A 20678-nucleotide genomic window follows, 5' to 3' on the forward strand; every position below is an offset into this window, starting at 1 on the left:
TTGAATTCCTGCTACCCAAGAGGCCCAGCTGGAACTTGGCCCCTCACCCGAGTCTGGCAGTGTATGAGGCCTTGACCTTGCTTCATGCCTGCCTGCCCCGTTGACAGGCGGGTCAGATAGTCATTGTAACTTTTGTGTGTCGGGTATGTTTGGAACTTGGTCTCCAGCCATCTGAGAACGGCTAAGGTCCTGCTCGGCTGTGGGGCAAGGCTATATGAGTGGAGGTCCCCTAACTTCATGTCCCCAGCTGAGGTGGTGGCTGAGATTCTCTGGTGGGGACAACCCTCTCCACAGACCACAGAGGCAACACTAGAACACCTAAAAAAAACCCTCAAGGTAGCCCGAGCTTCTGGGGCATGAGAGAGTGCAGCATCTGCCCAGACCTGGGGGTGCTCGGGTTTCCTCAGACCTGACTAATAAATACTAACTATTCTGTGTCCTTGGGACAGGGACCAACCAGGCTTGGTGCTCTCCTCTAGAGACTGGGTAGACCTCCTCTGCCTACCTCAGAAAGTGGGATGAATGAAGGAACAGAAGCAGGCGGAAGTGCTCTTAGGAAGCCGCGTGCAGACTGTGGAACATTTGACTCCCTTGGACGGACGGTGGGAGACTCACTCTCTGCTCTCTTCCCAGGCATCACGCGCTTATTGGCTGCATGAGCTTCGGGGTGAGGTCTCTCTTGATGCCGGACAAGGTGAGTTGATAGGGAAGCTTCTGGAGTGGCAGCCCACCTAGGCCCTGGTGGGTGCAGTCATGTTGACTCTGGAAATGCTTCGGTTGAGCTGTTCTCTGTGATACTGTGTCCCACCCACCGAGGCAGATATTGGTAGTCAAAATCACAGGCTGCTGTTGTTACTGACCTGGCTAAGGGTTTGGCTTCCCTTCCAGAGGGGAGTTTGGCAGTCCCTAGGCTCCCTAGGAAATGCTGAGTCTGGCAGAGACAGGATGCCGTGAAGGGTCCTCTTGGTCTGTCTTCTGGGCTCGGGAAGTGCTTGCATGGGGGTAGAAAGCACTGAGACTGATGACAGTCCTCTCAGGGCTGGCTGAGGACATGGGCTCAGGACTGCCCTTCTTTAGATTGCTGTTACTTAGCTGGCCTTATTTGGTTCTGCAGCCCCAAACTAGAAGCTCTGAGTAGGGAGGGGTACGTTGCTTTTGCACATCTTGAAAATGTCCTTGTGGGCCATTTTGAGGCCCTATCACTCAACTTTGTGTGCTGGAATGAAGTCAAGAGATGGCTGTTGTGGAGGTTCTCGACATCTCCTGCCCATAGCCTTGGCTTCGGCCTCCTCAGAAAGGTGCTGCTCATGGAGCCTGCACAGGGGTCTTGAGTATCTGCTTTTGTGGCCTCTCCACTGTTCTTCACTCTTTCCTTTTTGTTCTGTAAACAAATAGTTATTAAGCACCTACTGTTTACCAGGCTTGATATTAGGTATGTCAAAGAGTCTGACTGGAGGGAGAAGGAAGGAGGCCTTAGGGAGGAGGGAGGAGGGAGGAGGGAGGAGGGAGGAGGGAGGAGGGAAAATGGAGGAGGCAGGAGGCAGGAGGCAGGAGGCAGGAGGCAGGAGGCAGGAGGCAGGAGGCAGGAGACAGGAGACAGGCAAGTCTATAATTGTCCAGAGCTAAGAGGCTAAGGGAAGATCACTTCTATCCAGAGAATCAGGGAAGGCTTCCTGAAAGTGTAAGTGTCAACCTTGGGGCAGGAAGGCTGAACCATGTGCTTTAGAAGAATAATGGTCAGCTGCAGGGTGTTTGTGTTTATTTGTTTGTTTATTTGTTTTTGAAGGGTTAGTGTACCTTGACCTGTGCCCTCTGCCTCTTTGGACTGATCCTGTCCTTCCTTCTCTCACAACAGGAGATCAGTGGCTGGTACTATCTGCTAGGGGAGGACCTCGGCCGGACCAAGCACCTCAAGGTGGCTAGGCGACGGCTCCAGCCCCTGAGAGGTGTGTGTAAGCCCCTTGAAGCTCCCTGACCTTGACTGAGTGAGGCATTAGCCTCTGCCTCCCTGGCATTTCTTGCCAGTGCCTATAAGATTGCAGGGTACTTCCGACCAGGATATCACTACCATATGATAGACTTGGGATTTGTGCCATCTGGCTTCACACGGATCAGTCCCCTGCCCCACTCACAGAAGCTTCAGTACTTCCCAAGAGTCTCCTTCCCAGGCTCTATGCTGACCCTGGGAACCCCACCACCGTAGGCATGTTTCTAGGGCCTGCCCTGAGCCCAAGACTCAGGGCTTGGATTTCATGTTCCCTCGGTCCTGTTCTTTCCCTCACAGCCCTGGCTCCTGAGTGTCTGCTTGCTCTGAGCCTTGGCATCCTCCTATCCTGGGAGCCGGGAATTCTCCCGACAGTCTCACCCACGGCCGGTTTGTGCATGGGCCCTCATGCCAATAGGAGCTTTCTGACTTAGCTCTGTTACCTTCCAGACATGCTGTTGAGAATGCCAGGCGAGGAGGACCCTGAGAATGGGGAGAAGCTCCAGGTAGGTGGGGACACTCCTGGCTGGGCTGATGGAACCTGAGCATGGCTCCAGGGTCTCTGGGGGGATCCCCTCTTTGTCAGCCTCTTGGTTCAGGAAGTGACTGTGAAAGAGGGCAGCTTGGGATTTGGAACACAGCAAGTCATGCCTTGTGAAGCTTTCCTAAGGTGTGGCATTGGCCGTGTACATAGGTCGTGGTCATTCATGACCTTTGCAGGGGTGGGAGAGAGCCAGGAAGTGTAGGTGACTGGATCTTTCTGATTTCCTTTCTCTCTTTTTCTTTCCCTTTCTTCCCCTCCCTTCCTTCCTTCCTTCCTTCCTTCCTTCCTTCCTTCCTTCCTTCCTTCCTTCCTTCCTTCTTTCCTTCCTTCCTTCCTTCCTTGCTTCCTTCTGTTTTTCTTTTTTGCCTCTAGAAATAGAATCCTCCCTTCCCTCAGGTCTCCAGAACCTCTGTGTCTCTTAGAATCATGACCAAATCATCGTCTCAGGTTAAGCAGGCTGGGGCTGAGAAGCAGCCATAACTCTGAAATCTGAAAGTGATGGGTTTCTGGCTCCCTACCAGCTGTGAATCTAGAGAGGCACGTCATATAGGGATTTGAGTGAATTGTCCAAAGTTCACTCCATCTCTTTGGAGAACCTGTCACGGTGACTCACGGTTTTCTTTAGTAGGAGAAGGAAAATCAAATTCTCGACGATCAATCAGCCCCTGGGGTGAGATTGTGATCTAACTCTCACCACCTCCTGGGAGGTGGCTGTCACCACCCCACCTTACAGATAAGGGGACCTATAGATCCCGGGGTGTTATGTCACTGGGGCCACTCAACCATCAAGCGGTTGGCAGAGCCTCTTTATCTCTTCTGAGCACCGCGACATGCTGTCTCTAGAGTGTGTCCTCACTGAGAAGACCTGTGATGCTGGTGCTGGCTTGTTCCTTGACCGCTTGTATTGCAATTAGCCCCTTGGGTGCTATTGTGCACCCATCCATCCATCCAATCCCATGTACACACACCATGGGGTGGTTACACCTGTGCGGACCCCAGCCCGGTGCCAGGTTCTGGACAGAGCCTTGGTTCACTCCCTGTGGAACATACAGTTTGGAGTATCACTACCCATCACGGGAGCTGCTTACTGTTTGCAGCTCCTGAGCCCCTAGCTGTAGCAAGCAGGACTGAGGAACAGTGCTACAGCTTCTCGTTCATGTTAGGTAACGTCAATGCGTCCTGTACGAGCATCAATCCCCTTACAGTGCTAGGCTGGTCTGCCAGATGTGTTTTCTGTGGTTTCACTGGGCATTTCGAAGCTTCTTGTAGCTTCAGGGATAGTTCCAAAGATCTCGCCACTCTTGGTGGCGGGGGAGAGAGTGACCACGGGGCCAGCCTAGGAATATGTGGGAATGACTTGGATATCTCTGCATTGCAGATCTCTGGGTGGCCCGTGAAAGACCTGCTTTGTGCTAGATTCCTGTCTACTGTCCGGTGTCCTGTTCAAGGACACTGTTCTGAGTTGAATTGGATGTGGGGGTTTGTGCACCTGATGATGTCCACAGTGCTCAGCAGAGACAGTGACTGGCAGGGGTGTGGGGAAATAAGAGGTCACTTATTCAAATCCTCCATTCGAAAGACCTAGAGGTATAGGTCACCTGTCCATGGCCACTCAGCAATCAAACCAAGGGACAGCTTCTGTTCTAACTACATGAGTGAGCAGGTGTTCTGTTCTAACTACATGAGTGGGCAGGTGGGCTTTTTTAGGGGGGGGGTCATCTCGGAGGGCAGAAGGAGCTGGGTTCATGCTGTGCTACCCACAGACCTGATCCTGGGACTACAAGTCCTGACTGCAGGGCCTGCGTCCTAACCTGGCATTTGACTGTAAGCTCTGTAGGCCTCCGCGTCTTTGTTGTTACGATGTGGAGGCAGGTGCCCCACGGCTGGGAGTCCCTTTGCACATTTGACCATATGGTCTGCGTGCGGCCAGTTTCTTCTCATAGCGCGTTTTTGTGTGTGTGTGAATTCAGAAGCTGACTTTTAAGTAGCTCCTGAGTGCCCACCAGTCTCCAGATGTTTTGTATTCCTTGATTTAAGTCGCTTACAGGCATAGTGTTCACAGCAGCCCAGGTTGTTCTCACTGGGTTAGTCTACTACATCTGCTCCTGGGGACCCTGGGACTTGCAAGGAGGCGTGTTGTTACAGAACAGGGTGTGTTTTCTGCTTGCATTTCCCTCCAGCAGGCAGTGAGGGCTGTTTGTGAGAACAGGGCTCTCACAGAGCGTCCCAGGGCAGAGAATGCAGTCAGAACAAAGGCGCCCTCTCCCCGCCAGGCCGGAGGAATACTAACTAGTTGACAGGAATTTTAATATAAAACTCTCCCTCTTCCTTGTCATTCTGAGGTTTCAGGAAGCCTTCGGGCTTATCTGCAGAGGCACACAGCACAGACAGGGCCTGGGGAGGTGAGAGGTGATTTCCTGCCATTCTTCTGAGGGGCGGGCTTCCCAGGGCGGTCATGCCAGGCTGACGGGGGCGCCAGTGTGGGCTCCCGCTACTGGGGGGGAAAGCTGGGTTTTCATGGGGAGGCAGCAGAGGCAGGATCTGCAGCCATGAACCGCTTCAGTGGGCTCTGCAAGGTGTGCTCAGAACGCCGCTACCGGCAGGTGGGTGCTTGATCCCCTGGGCACTGCGTGATAGTGGGAGTCAGGGATGGGGCTCATCGCATAGAATCTCTCTCCACAAGGCCCTCTGTGTCTCCCCCTCTTCCCTGCAGGCACATTAGAGACAGGGGCTGGACCCACAACACAGTCTGCTACCTACTGCCCCAGGTTACAGGCAGCTGAGGCCAGTTCTGAGTGTTTTCCTACCCACTGCCTGAGATGATTTAGCAGTTGTTGTTGTTGTTGTTGTTGTTGTTGTTTTGCTAGGAGAAAGTGATTGAAAAAAAAAAGCGTCTCAGGTCTGAGATTGCTGGCGATGGGTTTGGGCTAGGGAGCTGAGGGACTCCTGAAAGCCGCAGTATTGCTAACTTTGCTGATTCTGGTGGGACATTATGTCCCTGTGTGTACTGGTGTGTGCATCAGTGTGAGATGTGATGAATGTGTATGTGTATCTGTGTGTATCTTTTCCTCCCGCCTGCCACAATGCCTTAAAATGACTCCAAATGTGGTGGCTCTGGAGACCAACTTCACTGCATCTATGTCTTAGCTCCCTGGCGGGAGTCAGAGAAGAGCCAGGAGTGATGGTCATGTTCACCCCAAAGACTCTTCTAGAACTAGCTTTTCTTTCTTTCTTTCTTTCTTTCTTTCTTTCTTTCTTTCTTTCTTTCTTTCTTTCTTTCTTTCTTTCTTTCTTTCTTTCTTTCTTTCTTCCTTTCTTTCTGTCTTTCTTCCTAATAAAACAGGAATCGTGGGTCAGGGGTAGGGACGAAGGTAAAATAAAATATATGCAGATTTGTGTCCCGTCCAAGCTGGAGGGACCACACAAATCGTCCCAACTGTAAAAATACAGAGAAGGCCTCATTAGAGTCTGGGACCTAACTCATTAGTGTGTTGGTCACAGGGAGAGGCCCCCTGGGACCCTGACCCCTGTCTCTATCACTCAGGACCCAGACATTCCTTCTAACATTTCTTTGCACCCCTGGCCTCAACCTATGCTCCCTACTTTGCTGAAGTTAGAGCAGTCCCTGTGTCAAGAACATTTCCGTGTCCATAAACACAAGGCAGGGTGGGCACTGGATAGGGGGTAAGGAAATCCCAGGTGTCCTTGTGCCAAGAGGCCAGAGCACAGGGATGTGCTGGTGGCCAGAGTGGAACCTGGCATATACGTGGTGTGGTCTGGACGCAGGGTAAGATGGCTCCTGCAGTGACGCTGAGGCAGAATCGGGCACACTAGACTTGGTGTGGCACCAGAGCTCTAGTCCACTGTGGTCCCCTTCAGCTGACTCTCTTGAGCAATTTGCAGTCGCTTGTCCCTAAAACAGGAGTAGTGAAATAGAGACAAGCCTCTGGGTGGAAATGGCGGTCCTACAAAGCGCTTGGCTTGTGGCTGCTGCTCACCTCCAGGGAGTGGATGATAAATGCTGGTAGTTAGGGACAGGAGCCCGCGTGTGACAGACCACAGATATGATGCAGGTGCTGGCATGGCTGAGAGACGAGAGCGGTGGCAGTGCATGGCCATGGGAGACAAGAGAAAGGGCAGCCCTGGGAAGGATGCCTGTCAGGGGCTGCGGAGGTCCCAGGGTCAGGAGAGGACTGTCTTCCTTCTTGAGCCCAAGGTCAGAGAGGAGCGCTGGGAGAGCATGCCCCCACCTTGGGCCTTGGTTACCTTCTCCGTAAAATGGGCTTGCTGAAGCTGTATTCCTTGGGGTCTTGTCTCGGTGGACAGACTCTTTGGACACTACTCTGTGCTCAGAGGCCTCTGATGCAGCCTGCTCCTCCCACAGAGCTAGGCAGTGCTCTTGTTCCTTTCTAATCCCTTTCCCGCCACTCCTTTGCTAGCCAATGGGGTGGGATTGTTCTCTGAGGTGGCATTAAGGGAGGTGAGAGGCTCCTGGCCCTGCCTGGACCAGAGCACCAGAGTGTGGAGACATAGTTATCTTCAGACCAGGCTAACCCTCCAGACAGGAGGGGCCATCCTCAGCACCCTGTGGTGTAGGATTGGGGTAGGACTAGAAGCATTGTTTCTGTGTGGTGTGGTGTGGAGGGTGGGTTCCAAGTCCCCCGTTAGCCCCAGAGTGGCTCCTGCTGTCTTCTCTGGACCTCTGCTGGTTTGGCAGCGAGAGGCCCCGCCAGCTTTCCACGTTCACCCCCGACTTTGTTTTGCTTTCTTTCCACTTTTTTTTCCCCTTCTCTTCCTGTCTTAGCTATGTGTTTTCCCAGAATTCTTATGGGAATAGGGTATTTTCCTGCCTCCCTCCCCCTCCCCCCTTGTCTGTCAGATTTCCTGTTTTACAAACTTGCTTTGAATCCAGGCCCAGGACTGGTGGGAAGCAGAGCCTCAGGGACCTTTGGTCACCCTGGGCTCCTGCCTGCTCCCCTTCCTAGTGCCTGGCCTTGGGTTACCAGCAGGTGAACACAGGTGCCCAGCCTGGAGAGCTGGCAGGCGCTGCCCACGGCGGGCTCTGCCCACGGCGGGCTCTGCCCACAGCTGTGCCCTGCCTCGCCTGTCCTAGGCTTGCTGTGCTCCTCCCCCCTCCCCCGTTGCTCCCCAGAACACCTTTTCTTTGTGCCTGGTTGGGACCTACCCTGATCTTTCGCTCCCCTAGGGGTATCTTGGGACTTCCTCTTGGAGTCATTTTCTGACTTAAGTAATCTGAATGAGCCAGTGAGCCATGCTGCACACAGAATCACTCTTTTTGTTTTTGGAAGATTTTTGTCTTAGAAGTGTTTTTGTATTTATATTTTTTTAAGCAATACTTATATGTGTGCCTGGGTACATGTTGGTCAGAGGTGTTGGATTCCCCCTGAAGCTGGAGTTACAGGTGATTGTGAGCTGACTTGGAGACTGGGACTAGAACTCAAGAGCTAGTAGTAGCAAGTTAGCTATGCTCCTAACTGCTGAGCCAGCGGTTCTTGACCTGTGGGTCTCAACCCCTAACCCTTTCTCAGGGGTCAGATATCCTGCATATCAGATATTTACATTACAGTTCCTGATAGTACAAAGTCATAGTTATGAAGTAGCAACAAAAATAACTTTATGGTCAGGTCACAACCTGAGGGTGGTATTAAAGGGTAATTGCTCTAGGGCGATTCAGAACCTCAGCACTAGATCGTTTTCAAAGACGGGCGTGCCGTCTAGGGCACTCAGGCCTAAACTTCTGAACACTGTTATTCACTGAACAGTGTTCCTGTCATGGCTTCTCTTTGGAGAGCTTTGTGTGTCCTAGGGCTTCTCCTAGTTAGGAGCCAGAGACCAAGTGCCACCCTCTAGGGGTTCCCCATCCCACGTACCTCAGCAGGGCATGGCATCCAGAAACAATTGGGCTACAGAGTGTTTGATCTGCAAAGAGGATCCAGAAGGCGGGGTCCTTTGATCGAACCTCTGAAAACTAGAGCTGTGGCTTCCCATACCAATTCCCCTTTGCAGGCAGATAAAGCCTGCTAGCGCAGATTTATCCAGGAGGCCTCGGCTCTGCCCGGGCCTACCTCTTCTCTTGGAACCTCTCTGGCTACTCAGAGGCTCTGATTCAGCCTCCCCGTGCCTGTGAACCCCATGGCTCTTCAGCTGACACTTGGCCATAGGCTAAGAGAAAACGTGCTAGATCTTCCTGCCTGGTCCTTGGGGAGGGCGGCCACCCGCTTGGCTTGATTTCTAAATAAAATAAAGTGTGTGTCCTTAGCCCAAGGCATACTATGGGCTAAGATTCCAAGACTTCCGTGGGAAAGGAAGCTGGTCTTGAGTGGGGAGAGGAGGTAGAACTCCAGACGGCTCTTGGGTATAGGGCTGGGGCTGTTAGGATCAAGACGAGAAAGGTTCTCCCTTTTCCTGGGTCCCATCCATTCTGCCCTCAGCCTGACTTGGCATAAGTCAGGGTTAAGATGGTGGGTATAGGTAGGTAGAGGAGGCTGGCAGGCTCCTTAGTTCTGCTTCCCTGCAGAGAGGAAGGGAGCTCTGGGGAGCTTAGAGCTTCCCAGCTTCAAAACTCTGGAGTAACTGGACAGGGCTGTGTCCTAGATCACCATCCGGAGGGGCAAAGACGGCTTTGGCTTCACCATCTGCTGTGACTCTCCGGTCCGAGTCCAGGCTGTGGATTCTGGTAAGTGAATGGCCCAGGACGGCAGCCCTGCCCACCCACCAGGCAGCTGGACTTTACTGTTTGGAGCTGGACGGGGCCTCAAACTGGATCAGAGTCTGGGTTTTCAAAGGAAAAAAAAAATATTTTTAAATGACCTACAGATGAATCTGAGGTTTATGAAAATAGAGCCTTTTGGGGAGGGTTGTTTTATCAAAATGAAAATAGATTCTGTATTTTGATTCTAATTGTTTCTGAAGAGGAGCTAAATTTGCATTCTGAAGACTGCAGGATGATTTCTGAGCTCGCGTCTCATCGCAAGCCCACTTAACACTTAGAAGTGCGCCTCCTCCTGAGATGACTGTCATGGCTCATACCTGTAACCCTTGAACTTAGGAGGCAGGGGCAGGAGGATTGGATTGCTGGACATTCAAAGCTAGCCTGGCCTACACTGTGAGACTACACACACACACACACACACACACACACACACACACACACACACAACCTTCAAGTGAAACAAACAAAAAGCAAGAACTTAATACGCAGAGACTGGGAAGGCACTCCATGAAGCACTCACATGTGAGAGGGGAATTTGGTGCCCAGAAATCGTGCAAAAGAGAAAGAAAAGAGCCAAGCCTTGTGGCTTATGTTTTAGATATTCCTGGGGGTGGGGGCTGGAGAGAGGAAAATAACTGGGACTCATTCATTAGCCAGAGTAGCTTGCTTGATGAGAGTCCCAGGCCAGTGAGAAACTGTGACTTAGAGGGAGAGAGAGAGAGAGACAGAGACACAGAGAGAGAGACAGAGAGAAGACAGTACCTGAGGACCCATTTGTATAGAGGTTGTCCTCTGGCCTCTATATGCATGTACTCATCTGTATGCATTTCCACCTCCCTCTTCCCAACCCCCCCACACACACCAATCACACACATATGCAAACATACATACACACAATCACACATACAAACACACATACACACAACCATACACACAACCATACAGTCATATACACACACATACATACAACCACACATACACATACACACAATCACACACACACATATACACATTCACACATACACAAACACATATACACACAATCACATACACATACATAAATCATACACACAACACACACATACAATCATACAATTACACACATATACATATAATCATACACACAACACACACACATACAATCATACAATCACACACATATACATATAATCATACACACAACACACACACAATCACACACACATACATATAATCATACACACACACAATCACACACACAAACACACACACACAATCACACATGCAAACACACATATACACAATCACACACACATACACACAATCACACACACATACACAATCACACACATAAACACACATATACACAATCACACAAACACACATACACACAATCACACATGCAAACACACACACAGTCACACACAATCATATACACACACATAATCACACACACATAAACACACACATAAACACACATATGCAAATAACATACACGCAATCACACACACATAAACACACACAATCACACACATATGCAAACACATACACACAATCACACACACATAAACACACACACAATCACACACATGCAAACACACATACACACAATCACACACACATACACACATAATCACAGACGTATACAAACACATATACACATAATTACACACATATGCAAACACACATATACACAATTACACACACATGCAAACATACATACACACAATCACACACACATGCAAACACACATAAATACACACATACACACACAATCTCACACACACACACACACACACACACACACCTCCACTGCTAAAAAGCTATCACTTTCTTACTGTCCTAAGGGACCCCTGGAAAGGGACACTAGTTGGGGTGGGGTACAAGCACACTGAGAGGCGAAGGGCAAGGCCTTCCCTAGCCACCCAGTTCAGCACCTCTATGGTACAATAGAGAGGAAAAGGACAACACTGGTCCAGTGTCACCAGGGAAGCAAAGAGTTCCAGTTCTTTGAGGAAGTCTTAGGTCTCTGGTCTCTGAGTGGCTTTTCTCTGTCCTTGTAGGGGGCCCAGCAGAGCGGGCTGGGCTGCAGCAGCTGGACACAGTGCTACAGCTGAATGAGAGGCCCGTGGAGCACTGGAAATGTGTGGAGCTGGCGCACGAGATCCGGTGACAGGGGCAGTGGGCGGCGGAGACCTCAGCTGATGGCATATCCTCCCCACCCAGCCCCGGGCACACTGCCTCACCCTGCTCCCCTCAGTCCGCCCTCAGCCCAGTCGTGAGCAATTGACACCGCTCCTCAGGGGACCCGTTCATTGGCCTGGAGATGGGAGGTTCAGGCTCAGATGAATTTTGATCCCACAGCAAACCACCACAGGAAAGACGCTCTGAACAGAGACCCCTGTGGTCCCCGCCATGGTTCCAGGGGCCGGTTCCACTTTAGCTAATTGTCCCCGCTACTGAATGGCCAAACCCTTTGTTTAAGGGACTGCAGATGGTGCAGATGCTTCAGCTGCACAAGTTAAAGTATATTCTGTAAAATATCTGAGCTCTTTGACTCTGTGGACTAGCAACTCAATGGTCCATTTTGCATCTGCTTCTAGAACGGCTACATGGAAATCGCATTTTGCTTGCTCCTGCTTGGCTCCTTTCACTTGCTCTCTGCCCTGCGGGCTTCCTCCCCTGACTGGTTCTGATCTCCCCAAGTCTGAACTCCTCTGTGGAATTTCCAGGAGCTGTCCCAGCGAGATCATCCTGCTCGTGTGGCGTGTGGTCCCCCAGATAAAGCCGGGGCCGGACGGCGGAGTCTTACGGCGGGCCTCCTGCAAGTCCACACATGACCTTCTGTCACCCCCTAACAAGAGGGAGAAGAACTGTACCCACGGGGCCCCGGTGCGTCCAGAGCAGCGCCACAGCTGCCACCTGGTGTGCGACAGCTCCGATGGGCTACTGCTTGGTGGCTGGGAGCGCTACACTGAGGTGGGCAAGCGCAGCGGCCAGCACACCCTGCCTGCACTGTCCCGGGCCACCACCCCTCCTGACCCCAACTACATCATCCTGGCCCCACTGAATCCTGGAAGCCAGGTATGGACAGCCGAGTGCGTAAGGGTATTGGGTCCCCGTGGTAGGTTAGGATGTCTCCAAAGTGGAAGATTGGATTGTGAGGCCTCTGTGGTATGGCTGTTAGGGTCCTGTCATTCTCATGGGTCACGGGACGCACTTTGGAACAAGCTGCCTTGACAGAAGCGGAGGTCTCTCGGAGGGCGTCTCCACTTCTTCCCTTTAAGAGAACTGCTAGTCTTCCCTCATAACTTCCTGTCCTCAGACCCGTGTGCAGCCCCCTGCTGGGCTGCTCTGTCCCATTCTTGGAACTGAGCTAGGTTTCTTGCCTTTCCTTTGCAGTTGCTGCGGCCTGTGTACCAGGAGGACGCTATCCCTGAAGGTGAGCTGTCCGAGATGCTAAGATAGAGAGACTGTTGAGGTCAGCTGAGGTCGGGCCCAGCTTGCCGTTCTGAGTTCAGAGGCCCTTCTGATGGAGCTGGGGGTTACCCAGCATCTTGAAACAGACCCCCCCAACCCTCTTATTCTCCTGGTACCCTCTTTCCCTCACCGAATGAGTGTGCATTTCCTTAAAGTCAGAATAAAGTTGGTAGAGGGGGAATCTGTGAGGAGCGTCCAAGAGACAGGTCCTTGGCATTTATCTTGGCTGTTATCCAGTGTTGCTGAGTAACCATATCTGTTAGGGGCCGAAGACGCCATGCTTGAAGCTGTGTGGACAGCAGTTCTGGGACGCTGGGCTACGAGGTCTCAGGTTGAATCTTCGCTGTGGGACTTGGAGCCAATCACTGCCTCCTCTCTTCACCTATAAAAAGGATCCTGCTCAGGGGCGCATCTGGAGGATTCTAGGGGAACCCTCTTGTGTGCATGCTGAAAGATGGTGCAGGAGAGGTGTCTCTAAACTTTATAGACGTCTCTGCTGATTAACCCATTCTTTTCCTTTGGCCTGTACATTCTGGCCAGAAGTGGGAGCTGGCACAAAGCAGTCACTTCTCCAGGAACCCTGGGCTATGGGACTCTGTGCAGGAGTTGGTGGGGCAGGCCCTTAGGCCCTCTCACACCTGCCACAGAACTCTGACCCCAAAGTCCAGCTGGTCTAGATTTGTTTCTGTGCTGTTTCCCTTCATTAGTGATAAGATGATGATTCTTGGGCCTTTGGGAAGAGGGGGCCCCATCAGGCTCAGAAGTCCTGATGGAAGGCACGTCCTTCCTCTCCCGGCTGGGGCCTGCGGGCACTTGGGCCTAGCCTTCCGGAAAAGAAGCCATGTTCCTCCTAGGGAGGAGTCCCATAGTGATTCAACAATAAGTGTCTAAAAGCTTTTAGTGGGCACATTAGGGCAGAGTAAATATGTCACTGCTAAATGGTGATTTTATTAGGGGCGGGGCTGAGCTCAGTGTATTTCTGTAGGCCCAACCTCAGATCTAGGGCCTGTCAGACAATAGAAACTTGGTGGAACTTTAGCAGAGTGGCTGAGGAGAAGGACTCTGGTTATTGGTGTAGTTATGAAGCCAAGTCCCAGGGACCTGGGAAGATGTGTCACCTGCCTGGGTATATGTACTCAGGCTGGGAGCTCTTCAATCCTTTCTCACAGAACTCCAGAGTTGCCTGTATGATTAGTCCCAAACTGTGTCTGTGTTTTTACTCCTCTCTGAAAATATAGTGCCAAAAAGGTCATGGTCACACAAGCCTCAGGGGAAAGAACAGGTCAGAAAGAGATGGTGGTGTTAATAACAGTGGAAGTGTTTTGAATTCCTTCTGTCCAGATCTTACATGGTATGTGCACACACATGCTAATGTTTGTATGTATGTGGGCGTGTATGCATATGGAGGCAAAAGGTCAAACCCCGGAGCCATGTACCTTATTTTATTGAGTCTCACTGGGGCCTGAGACTCGCTGACTAAACTAGACTGGCCAGCCAGTGAGTCTTAGGGATCCACCAGTCTCTGCCTCCCCAGTGCTGGGATTACAAGCATATGCCACCATACCTAGCTTTTTACCGGGGTGTTTGGGAGTAGACGCAGGGCCCCATGGTTAGTACAACAAGCACTTGACCAGCTGAGCCATCCGCCCCAGCCCTACATCACGATTTTGACTTCGCTGATATTACAGCACAGTGATCCTTTTGGTATCAAAGGAGATCTTTTCCCCGTTCCCAAGTCGTGAGTTCAGAGGAAGGAGTAAAAAATTCCGGGCACGTGGTTTCCCTCACACACCAAGACATCCAGAGGTTAGGGCTGTCACCAGGGTGTTGGCCTCTGATTCCTCTGGCCTGCAAGGAGGCCTTTCAGGATGGAGAGCTCAACCGTCCTGCTTTGAATATCAGGAACAGGGACAGCTTAGCCATCTTGCATCGAACAGGGTCTGAGGCCTTTCCAGAGCCTAGAGAGCCTGTCTGGCTGTAGTTGGCATGAGCCGCAGAGCCACTGTTCTTTGAAAGTTTACCACCGCCAGAGCCAGAGGCCTGCCAGGGCTTACCTCAGAAACTCAGAGCAAAGCCGTGTAATTACTGTTTGGTCAGTGAAGCAGGTGCTAGAGGAAATGGAGATGATGCAGGTTTAGGTCAGACATCATCACAAGAGGTGACAGGTGGAAGTTTGCCTTCCTGGGGCTCAGCACCCGGCCTGCAATCTGGATTGTTCTAAAAAGAAAAAAGAAAGAAAGAAAGAAAAAAAGAATAACTTGGAAAAAAAAGTCAGTTCTGGAGAGCCACACCCCTTGCCCCATATCACTGGAATGGTGTGGCAGTGTACCTTTAGGGAGTGGCTGCCACCTAGATAGGGCTGCTCCCGTCTACTATCTTTTACTAGCTGGATGGCCTTGGCCATCTCCTGCAGGTACTTTATACCTCTGTTTGCTTATCTGAAGAATGGGGCTGAGCCGTCCCCTCCTCTCTGGAAGCAGAGAGACGAGTCTGGTGGCTGCTTTGTGACTCTTGATGTCTAGGGTGAAGATTCTTTGATGATGCAGTTGGGCCTAGGGAAGAAGTCTCTTGTAAGTCTGAGACTTAGAGTCCACACTAGATTTTTCCACAGTGGACTGCATCCTGCCCTCATTTTGGTCTGGTTGACCTCAGACCCTTCTTGTCAGTCCTGAATAGTTTTACCTTCCCTGATCCAGGCTGTGCTCTGTCAGTCTAGCCTGTCTGTTTCCAGACTGTTCTGTGACCTGACTTAGAGTGTGCTTCCAGGCCCAGGGGTCTTTTCTCTGCTATGCTAGCACCGATGGCTGGCTTCATATTGGAGATAATCCATCCTGCAATTACATGCCAGCCTGGCCCTCCAATCCCCATTTCTCACGGGGCCTTTTTGTAGTTTCCAGTTGACTCACCTGGACAGGTGAGACAGGACAGTGTCTGCTTCAAAGCAGAGAGAACCATCTCAGATGGGGAAGGAGCCTGCTTCGTGTGCAGTCGCACAGCATTCTGGGCTGCACAGCCAGCTTTTGAGTGAGGAAGACATAGCTCACATTCAAGGTGTCTTGTCCAACTCAAGTCTAGTGTAGATCTGAGACACAGGTTGGATTTTTTTCCCCAGTGGGTGGCCAGGCTGCTGCATAGACAACCTGTCAACCCCCAGGGCATGTCAGGAAGCTGTGGGACTCTTTTCCTGGGTCTGTGCCTCCTGTCCCCATCTGGGTCCATGTTCTTTGTACCATCTCAGCCACCTTTGAAGAGTCAGGAAGTGGTTTGAGTTATGGTTTGAGTGCTGCCGCCAACTGTGAGCTGGCTGGTCACTTGTGGGGGTGGGGAGAGTTGACTTGTTTTTCTCACCTCTCAGTGAGAAGGCGGGCAGTGAGCAAGCGTGAAACCCACTGGGCCATTTCCTCTTCCCAGCGGCCTTTGTGTTGGTGGGGAGCAGCCCCCAGATGGAGCTGGTTCAGGTCACCTCTTCACTGTCTGCAGAAAGCTAGAGGCCGCTGAGACTTTAGTCAGGGAGAACCTGGCTGGTTTCCCCTAGCAGCGGGAACCCTAGGAAGGACCCCAGGTTGTGTGTGAATGTGAACCCCACCACTCAGGCGTGCATTCAGAACACACACAGCAGGTGCCTTTTGCTATTCTAGACCAATTGGTGGTGGCCAGGTAGCTCCCACTACCCTGGCTAGTGGAAGGTGTGGACCCTGATGCGCAAGGACAAAGCATAGCATCCCCATGACTGCAGGGAACAGACCTTTGTGCCTGGCTGGTAATGAGCAGGAGGCCCCCGGTGGGATGGTAACGGGATGAGCATGTGCCCTGTCCCTCACAAAGCCACCTCTGCTGCAATTCCTGTTCCATGTGGGAGGGCAGAGCCAGTGAGGTCAGACCCGAGTGCTTAAGGGAGTTTTTGTTGCGCTGTGATTTTGTTGCTGCTGCTGTTCTGTGATGGGCTCCTGTCTGTCATGCAGCCCCAGCTGCTCCGGCTTTAGGTTCTCCAGCTTCAGGTTTCTGAATTCTGGGACTCTTGGCTTGTGCCAGCGTGCCTAGACAATTTCTTGGTTTTCAGACGTGCAAGGCTGATAAATGGATAGCTTCGTTTTGGTGCCTGGGTCACTGGGAGGGGTGGGGGTGGCAGGGTAACTCCCCCTGTCACCGTTGTGGGCTGACCGCTCTATCCTAGGCCTAGAGTTGCTGTTTCTCCCCCAGCCCCACCCCCACTCCCCATCCCTCCCCATCCCCCCATCCTCCTTCCCTCTCAGGAATCCCTGAGGTCCAGGCTGAGCCTGACTGGAGTGGGATTCACTAAGTGGACATTGTTCCCTCTTCTTATGGGGCGGGGGCAGGGGTGGGGGTGGGGGTGGGGAGTGAGGGTGGGGGTCGGGAGGGGGGGATCCTTTAAAGGATGATGGAAGTACCTCATTGTCCCCACACCTCTGTTCCACAGAACCAGGGACTACTACTACTAAAGGGAAATCGTACACTGGCCTGGGCAAGAAGTCTCGGCTGATGAAGACAGTGCAGACCATGAAGGGTCACAGCAACTACCAAGACTGCTCAGCCCTGAGACCACACGTCCCACATTCAAGTTATGGCACCTATGTCACCCTGGCCCCTAAAGTCCTGGTATTCCCTGTCTTTGTGCAGGTGAGCCTGTGGCACACCCCAGGGTTCCCTTCAGGAGGAAGTCAGAGCAGTCAGGGACCTTGGCTCCAGGAACTCGGGTATAGCCTCATGCAGGATCCAGGGCCCCCTTTGGGGACAGGGAAATAACTTCCTCTTGTGGAGATTATAAGGGAAGCAGAAGTTTCCAGAAGGCTGTGTGGAGAAGTGTGGAGCCATGAGAGGGCCCCGCCCTGCCTTCGCAGCTCCCTCATCCTTTGGGGCCAGGATGGGTGCACTACAGAGTCCCGCGGTGATGCGGGTGATGCCAGCTGCCTCACCCTGAGGCACTGATGTTTGAAACTGACTGAGGGAGAGCATGTGTGGCTGGTTCCGCTGCTCGAGCAAATGCATCAGGCCAGCAGTCACGGTGCAGGAGCACAGAAGTCACGGGAGTCACACGCTCCCGATCGAGTTACATCCAGAGTCTTAGGTCCCGTGATTTCCCACCGTGATTCGCTTTCTTCCTCTTCTTCTCCCACGCCCCTGCCCCTGGCATGTCTCTGCTGTCATAAGTTCTTTCCCAGCGTTGTGTCCTCTGTGTTCTGTCCCCCTCTTTCCTCAAAAACTCTCCTCTCCTCTTGTCGTTCCTTCTCTGGTTATATGGCCCATACCTACACCCACATATGTATATACACTACACATGATCTTAGCCAAAAGGCCGAGAAGCGATGCACATATGTATATATATAACAAAAGCATTTAATGCTAGATCCTGTATATGAGAAAGCACATACTATATGTTTTACATCTGTCTATTTCATGCAAATGCTATAATTAGATTTTTATGGCTGGATAAAAGACCATTGCACATACGTACCTAATTTTCAAGATGAGTTTTTTTTTTTAAATTAGTAGATAATTACCATATGACCCAGTCATGCTGCTACTGAACACATGTCCAAAGGACTCTATATCCTAGACAGAGATCTGCGAACGTCTGTGTTTATTGCTGCTGTGGCCAAAATACTAAGGCACTGGAAAGCTTAGAAATACTAAGCTTAGACAGCCACCAAATGGTGACTAGGTAGTAAACGTGTTCTGTATTTCTTTCCTCTCAGGTATTTATTAATTCTGCCCCTTGGATGTCACTTATATGACCTTTTAGGTTGTTTATACATTTTTAAATTAAGAAGCTCTCATTTCTCGCCATGTTGTTCCCCCCACTTCCCCTTTTCTTGTGGGGCTGGGGGCCAAACTCAAAGCTTTGCTTGTGCTGTCTCCACACAGCACTGAGCTGTGCCCACAGCCCTTGGCTTTGTGGACAGCCTTTCCATTGTGTAGCTCAGGATAGCCAGATTCCATCTTTCCTTCTCAGTGTCCCAAGGACTAGGGTTATAGGTGCATGCTACCTCCCTGGTTATTTTTGGTTTTGTCTTCTAATTTTTATTACAAATTAAGTCTGGCAAGCTGCCCCAGTAGGGAAAGGTGCATGCCGTGAAACCTGACGACCTGAGTTTGATCTCTGGGACCCATAGAGTGGAAGGAGAGAAGTGACTTCTACAAGTTGTCCTCCTATTTTCACACCTATGGCATGCACATGCCTGTTCCACATATACACGCATGTGTGTGTGTGCATGTACATGCACATGTATGCATGCCTGCTCCACATGTATATATGTATGTGTACATGCCTCTTCCACATGTATTTATGTATATGTGCATGCCTGCTCTACATGTATATATGTGTGTATCTGTGCATGCCTGTTTCACATGTATATATGTGTATATGTGTACATGCTTGTTCCCACATGTATATATGTGTGTATGTGTGCATGCCTATACCACATGTATATATGTGTATATGTGTACATGCCTGTTCTCACATGTAGATATGTGTGTATGTGTACATGCCTGTTCCACAGGTATAGATGTGTATATGTGTGCATGCCTGCTCCCACAGGTATAGATGTGTATATGTGTGCATGCCTGTTCCCACATGTATATATGTGTGTATGTGTGCATGCCTGTTCCCACATGTATATATGTGTGTATGTGTGCATGCCTACTCCCACAGGTATAGATGTGTATATGTATGCATGCCTGCTCCCACATGTATAGATGTGTGTATATGTGTATGCCTGCTCCTGTATATATATATATATATATATATATATATATATATATATGCATGATGCTCCCACATGTATATATATGAGATTTTTTTTAGTTTTTGGAGAAAGGGTATCTATATAACCCTGGCTGTCCTGGACCTCTCTAAGTAGACCAGTCTGGCCTTGAATTCATAAAGATTGGTCTGTCTCTGCCTTCTGAGTGCTGGGGTTAAAGGTATATGTCACCATTCCCAACCTAAATTAGTTTTTAAAATTATGAAAACTGAAAAAATTTAAATTGTGAAATACTCAAGCCAGGAGGTGGTGGCACATGCCTTAGGAGGTAGAGGCAGGTGGATCTCTTGAGTTTGAAGCCACCTGTCCTCAAACTACAGAGTGGCCTACAGAATGAGTTCCAGGACAGCTGGGTGGCTAGGGCCACACAGAGAAGAAACCCTGCAGAGAGAGAGAGAGAGAGAGAGAGAGAGAGAGAGAGAGAGAGAGAGAGAGAGATTCAAGGTAAAGACAGCATAAGACTTCCATGTGCAAAACAGAGAATCAGAGGTGGCTACCTACCAAGGGACAGGCAGCAGCTGTCACCAGACGCTGTCCGGCGCCTCCATATTCCCGTGCTCTCCCGTCCCACCAGGGACCTCTCCACCTGGCTATGACTGGCCTTGCTCTGCTTTCCGTCTGATTTTCCCATCTGTTTATGAACAGCCTACTTTTGAAGCCCCATCCCCACTGTAGTACAAGCTGACATCTGTTTTGTTATCTTTCTATATCCCTTGCTTGAGGTCAGGGACTTGGGGGTCATGTGATAAATTTACATTCCCAAGGACAGGTGTCTCTGCAAGGGTCAGGCAGAGTCTGGGCTCATTCTTTGTGTGGTCGGTGGTCGGACAGGGCGGTGGGACTAGAAGTTTGAGTGGGATCTGGTTGCTGAGGTGAAGGAGTCAGTTTGCTTAGCCTGGGACCTGAGCAGGGCGGGGACCCGCCTGGCCTTGAAGAGACTTGAGTGGCCATATCTCTTGGCACAGCAGAGACTGCCCTCTGAAGCACACACAGGACAGAGGGGCACTGGAGCCCGGCGTGGGGGCGGGCACCAGGGGAGAACTGCAAGGCCCTAAGCATGTGGCTGAACTTCCGGTAGAGAGAGCAGCTCTTTTGATCAGGCCTGGCTGTGCTGAACAGGAGCAGAGTCTTTCTCTTTCCATTGCGGGTGTGAGAGTGCGTGGGGTCAGGGGTAGG

The 20678-nt window shown here is 51.0% G+C and overlaps 1 protein-coding gene across 7 annotated transcripts in view; it reads left to right on the plus strand.

Moving 5' to 3' along the window:
- The window catches only part of Rgs3 (regulator of G protein signaling 3), a 136580-nt gene that overhangs the window by 46288 nt on the left and 69614 nt on the right, over positions 1-20678 (plus strand). For 4 of the 7 annotated variants that reach the window (XM_052176596.1, XM_052176593.1, XM_052176597.1 and 1 more), the window contains 8 exons: positions 634-694; positions 1856-1946; positions 2435-2490; positions 9144-9225; positions 11304-11409; positions 11973-12324; positions 12643-12682; positions 17159-17358. In XM_052176596.1, coding sequence (XP_052032556.1) covers positions 634-694; positions 1856-1946; positions 2435-2490; positions 9144-9225; positions 11304-11409; positions 11973-12324; positions 12643-12682; positions 17159-17358 — 988 coding nt within the window. Of the gene's footprint in view, positions 1-633; positions 695-1855; positions 1947-2434; positions 2491-5003; positions 5132-9143; positions 9226-11303; positions 11410-11972; positions 12325-12642; positions 12683-17158; positions 17359-20564; positions 20658-20678 lie in introns of those variants that run through there. The other 3 variants (XM_052176602.1, XM_052176595.1, XM_052176601.1) reach the window with 3 other exon arrangements.

This window comes from Apodemus sylvaticus, chromosome 3 (genome assembly GCF_947179515.1).
Source record: "Apodemus sylvaticus chromosome 3, mApoSyl1.1, whole genome shotgun sequence".
NCBI lineage: Eukaryota > Metazoa > Chordata > Mammalia > Rodentia > Muridae > Apodemus > Apodemus sylvaticus.